The following is a 5323-nucleotide window of genomic DNA, read 5'->3' as shown; positions in this document are numbered from 1 at the left end:
TTTATGTACCCGTGTATGCATACATCCACGGCGTGTGCATGCATGCATGCCCGGAGACAAGATGTTAGCTATGCGCATTAACTTGTGTACGTTCAGGCACGAGTGAGCGTGTGCGCGTGTAACACGCAACGCGGCCCCTGTGCGCGCTCACACACAGCACCGCGCACCCGCGCCTCTCCGCGCGCGCCGGCGCGCTCCGGTGTCCCGGCGGCAGATGACGTCATGCGGCCGGGCTGGGCGCGCCCTGTTTGGCGCGCCGCCAAGGTGACGTCTGCTCCGAGGATCACGTGACCCGGCCCCATTGAGAAAACGGCGGCCGCGCGGCGCGCCACTATATAAGGCGGGTTCGGGCGCACGGAGCCGCGCCGAGTCGCTTTTGAGCCTCGTTGTTCTGTGAGCCGCAGCGCGTTGCTTCCCTGCGATCCGGGTAGAACGGAGCCGAGCGGAGGGGCCATGGTGAACCTGCGGGTGTGCGCGCTGGAGTGCGAGGCGCTGCGGGGGCTGCTGCAGGAGCGCGCCGCGCAGTGCCTCGTCCTCGACTGCCGCTCCTTCTTCTCCTTCAACGCCGCGCACATCCGCGGCTCCTGCAACGTGCGCCTCAGCACCATCGTCCGTCGCCGCGCTAAGGGCGTGCTGGCCCTGGAGCACGTCGTCCCCAACGAGGAGCTCCGCACCCGGCTGCGCCAGGGGCAGGTCCACACCGTGGTGCTGCTGGACGAGCGCAGCGCCGACCTGGAGCTGCCCAAGCGCGACAGCACGCTGCTGCTGGCCCTCGGCACGCTGTGCAGAGAGGCCCGCGGAGCCCGCATCTGCTTCCTCAAGGGTGAGTGCGCGGCCCCGGGAGCCGCCGCGGGACGGAGCCGACCCCGCCGCCGGCCGAGGGCTCTGCCCGCCCCGCGCCGCGCTCACCCCGCGCCTCTCTCCCCTCTGCCCCGCAGGAGGTTACGAAGCGTTCTCGGCCGCCTGCTCCGAGATGTGCACCAAACCCGCCGCCCCTACCGGTCTCAGCCTGCCCCTGAGCGCCAGCAGCGCGCCCGGCAGCGCCGACTCGGGGTGCAGCTCCTGCGGTACCCCCCTGTACGACCAGGTGAGTGCGGGCTCCGGGCCGGCGCTGCCCCGCCGCTCGCGGGCGAAAGGACGGGAGTCGTAAATCCGCCGAGCGATGTTAACGTCTGCCCCTCTTGTTTCAGGGCGGGCCGGTGGAGATCCTGCCGTTCCTGTACCTGGGCAGCGCGTACCACGCCTCCCGCAAGGACATGCTGGACGCGCTGGGCATCACGGCGCTGATCAACGTGTCGGCCAACTGCCCCAACCACTTCGAGGGGCACTACCAGTACAAAAGCATCCCGGTGGAGGACAACCACAAAGCGGATATCAGTTCCTGGTTTAACGAGGCGATTGATTTCATAGGTAAATGAGCTCTCCCTGCAATCCTTTTGTCTCGGATGACGTCCCCTCGGGAGTGATTTTTTTTTTAGGGCATTGTTCTCTCCAGTGCAGCCTGCATTTGGGATCGGGGAACCTTTGTTGCTCGTTTAGATGTTCTCAGGGGATGCACCCATCACTTTCTCTGGGCTGAGAGAGGGCTAATCTTGGCTTTACCAAACCGTTAGAAATACTGAATCAAGAGGAATGGGTTCTCTAGAAAATTGCTAGTGAATTTAAGCGGATCAGTATTAAAGTAATCTTGCAAGACTGCTAAAGTGACCCGGAGGAGCTATTAGTGTAATTGGAATTGGAGCCCAGAATGAGAATAGCTAGACTGCAGCTTCCCTCAGGACAAAGGCTCTTTGTCTCCTAAGCACAGGACTCACCTATTGGGCTCCTAAGGAGGGGATGAAACAAAGAGATGAAAAGCAGCAGCCTTTGCTTTCCCACCTCCGGGGGCAGTGGGACGTGTTTGTTAACAGGGCACTTTAATTCTTTCAGATTCTGTTAAAAATGATGGAGGAAGGGTATTTGTGCACTGCCAGGCTGGCATTTCCCGGTCGGCGACCATCTGCCTCGCTTATCTCATGAGGACCAACAGAGTCAAGCTGGATGAAGCCTTTGAGTTTGTGAAGCAGAGAAGGAGCATCATCTCCCCAAACTTCAGTTTCATGGGGCAGCTGCTGCAGTTTGAGTCGCAGGTCCTTGCCCCCAACTGCTCAGCAGAAGCTGGGAGCCCTGCTATGTCAGTATTGGACAGAGGAGCATCAACCACCACAGTCTTTAACTTCCCAGTCTCCATCCCTGTTCACACCTCATCCAGTGCTTTAAGCTACCTTCAGAGCCCCATCACCACCTCCCCGAGCTGCTGAAAGGCAGGCAGAAGCACGGCTAGAACTCAGAATTCTTGTCTCAGAAGTGCAATAACTATGGGGACAGTATCATCAGCCACTTGTCCTGTGGGGAACCATCCACGTGTCCTAGAATGCTGTTGTACAGAGGAGCTCACCAATATTCTGCTTGTTGCTGACTCCTGAAGCCAGTATTGGGGATGCCTACAGAGAGAGCAGAGGATGCTGCGTTTTCCTGAGCTCTTCCCCTTGTCTTCTGTTTGTCCTAAGCCTGCTGCATGTCCAGTAGTGTGCTCACCAGTATTCCCATTCCTGGACACTTTCAGCAACACTGATGTTGTCCCCTTTCATGACAGTCCTATTTATTTATTTTTTGTTAGTGCATTGTTTTGCCTTCATGAACCTGAAGTTGCATTTCTAGAGAAACCAAATACCTCAGTATTTTTTTTTTTTTTTTTTTTTGGTACTGTAATCCTATGTGTATATATCTGTCAGCTCTTCTTGTTTCCAAGCACTGACATGAAAGCACCAGGCGAGTGCTTCTTGAGTTGCCAAGGGTTGTATGTTTGATTTATTTATGATGTGAAATAATATATTTCTTCTTAGGAAGACATAGTTTTGTTACATGATTATAACTTTTTATACAAACAGAATAAATTATGATATTTCTAGTGAAAGCTGGATATACTTTAGAATCTTGGTGTGTTTTACTGTCCCTGAGCTTAACTTTAGAAGCTTCCAGAGGAAAGAAGTCTGAATTTCTGATGGAGTTTGACCTCAGGCAGTGTGATTAAGTGGGGTCTTAAATAGATAGGAAAGTGAGTTTTGAAATCCTCACGCTTGACTAGAAAGTTCTGCTGCTCCCTAACCTGAGCCCTTTGTCCCCCAATAATTGCATGCCGTGGCAGACAGCCAGGGTCAGATCTCAGCTGTAGGGTGGCTTTGGCTGTGGTGGTGGCTGCAGAGCTGCAAGAGTTGGAATCAGCTGAGCATGGACTACAGGGGATTTAAAAGAGTCCTGTCCCAGGAAGGAAGAAGCTTCCTTATTGCTTGTTTGCTTTGAATGCTTTGAAGGTTAAGTCTAAAAATTAACCTGTTGCTAACTGATCTCCAGCATGCATGAGGTTCTGCCAGCATGTTTTCTTTTTCTGTCTTGTCTCTTAATTCCTTTTTGCAACCCAAACTCCCTCTGATCCCTACAGTGAGATATTTGGCTTACTGTACTATGTCTGTAAATAAACCAGGGCATAACAACAGATCAGGTAACTCACAGTCACCTAATTTCGTACCCAGACTGTAATAAACTCTCTCACTGCAGCTTCCCACTGGGCTGACTTTGACCCAGTGCTTAAGTTAAGGCAATGTGAGGAGTTGTATCCAGAATAACCAAAGCCAGGTGAGCGCTGCTGGCAGCAGCTATGGGGTGACAGCCAGTGGTGCAGGGTAGGGTGTGACACTGCTGTGAGAGGGAGAGCAGTGCTGCTGTGACATGTCTTAGCAGGGAGAGCTGGACAGCTGGAGGCTTGCTTCCTTAGCATGTGGTGACGGCAGTGCCGGCTGCTTGCATGTAGGAGAGCTCTGGGATGCTGGGTGGTCTGTCTCTGCCCAGGGAGCACCAGTCCCAACATCTCTGAAATTCAAGGAGCTGGTGCTACACTTGCCCCATCAAAAATGGATTTGCTGAGGTAAACAACAGAGGCTTACAATTCTTTGTGTAAAATCAAGGCAGCTCATTATTTACAATCCGAAGTCCAAGCTTATAGGTGGGGGTTGCTAAGCAGGAGACAGCTGCGGTCTCATTTATAACTGCGGACACCCTGAGCGCAACTCCTGCTGAGACCCTGCACGTTACCTGGAGCACTGACAGTGCTAAATCTACCAACCTTCTTGCAGGAGAAGGTGCCCTTGAAGGCCGGGCTGCTGCGAGGCACTGCTGTGTTGGAAGCGCAGCCACATACGCAGCTCTGTCGTCAGCAGCCGCTGGCAGCTGGCAAGCTCCAGCCTGACGCTGAGGATGGAGCACATGGAGCAGCCAGAGGGGAGCAAGGAATGCTCCCCAGGCACCTGGAGCTGGAGATAAGAAAGGCACCTTTCTGCAGTGTGAAGAACCTCAAAGTGCATTGTCTTCCCAGGTCTCTCGACCCTGCAAAGCCCTTTCCTCCTCCTGCAGAGGTCCCCTACCAGGTTGAGCTGCTCCATGGGACTGCAATCCCAGTAAGATGCACAAGGCTGTTTCTGAAAATGTGAGCTTTCCTGCACCTGTGGAACAAGCTTTCACCTTCAAAGCAAAGCAGGGCTTGTTCAGTGGAAAAATACAACCTTGGCAGCCCTGGCCACACAACTGATAAAAAGTCCTGCCTGCTAATCACAGTTCAAACAGAAATCCGCTCCCTGTCAGCTGGGGGAGCTTGTTTATGTGTTTCTTGGAACAATAAAACTCATTACCTGGCAGCCGATCAGCTTTTATAACTTAAGCAGGCACCTGATGGGGCAGAGCTGTGGCAGCACAAAGCACAGCCCTGTACCAGCCGGAGGCACAGCCCCCCAGCAAGGTGCAACATTCCTTACCTGTGCAGTGACCTCCTGCTGCCCCCCCAGCACTGAGGTGCCCCCGATTCCTGCAGGCTGTTTGCGGATGGGACCATGGTTGGAGCCCAAGCTGCTCCCAGTTTGGACAGATGAAGGATAAGGGGGAACAGCAGGCTGTTCAGCAGGAGGGTGGCAGCGGAGCACTGAGCTCTGCACTGGTACCACAGCGCTGGGGGAGATGGATAGATGGATGGATGGATGGATACGGCTGAGCTGAGCTCCCTGTGAATGTGCTGGAGGGATCTTTTCCCTCTTCTTTCCCTCTTTTATTCACCCTGTGTGGCTTTTACAGCTTGGAACTCCCATTTCCCTGGCTCTCTGCATGCCAGTAGTACTCAGCTGAGCTCCTGCCCTCTCCAGCCCGGGACCCCCAAAAACTGAGCACTCAGCAAGAGTCTGTAGAGTTTCAGCTTATGTAAACCTGTCATTGTACAGTTGCTAATGTCCCCATGGAA

General features: G+C 54.2%; 1 protein-coding gene across 1 annotated transcript; it reads left to right on the top strand.

The window, feature by feature from the left end:
• Positions 1-453: 453 nt before the first annotated feature.
• DUSP1 (dual specificity phosphatase 1) lies at positions 454-2300 on the top strand (the record flags this gene model as incomplete). The annotated part of the gene is made up of 4 exons (XM_079542157.1): positions 454-823; positions 939-1087; positions 1191-1410; positions 1930-2300. The coding sequence occupies 4 exons, from the start codon at positions 454-456 to the stop codon at positions 2298-2300; spliced, it is 1110 nt and encodes a 369-aa protein (XP_079398283.1).
• Between the last annotated feature and the right edge of the window lie 3023 nt (positions 2301-5323).

Source organism: Tetrao urogallus, assembly GCF_951394365.1.
Source record: "Tetrao urogallus genome assembly, chromosome: 14".
Lineage (NCBI taxonomy): Eukaryota > Metazoa > Chordata > Aves > Galliformes > Phasianidae > Tetrao > Tetrao urogallus.
Note: the sequence above shows the minus strand (reverse complement) of the source record. Positions and strands in the feature narration are given on the sequence as shown.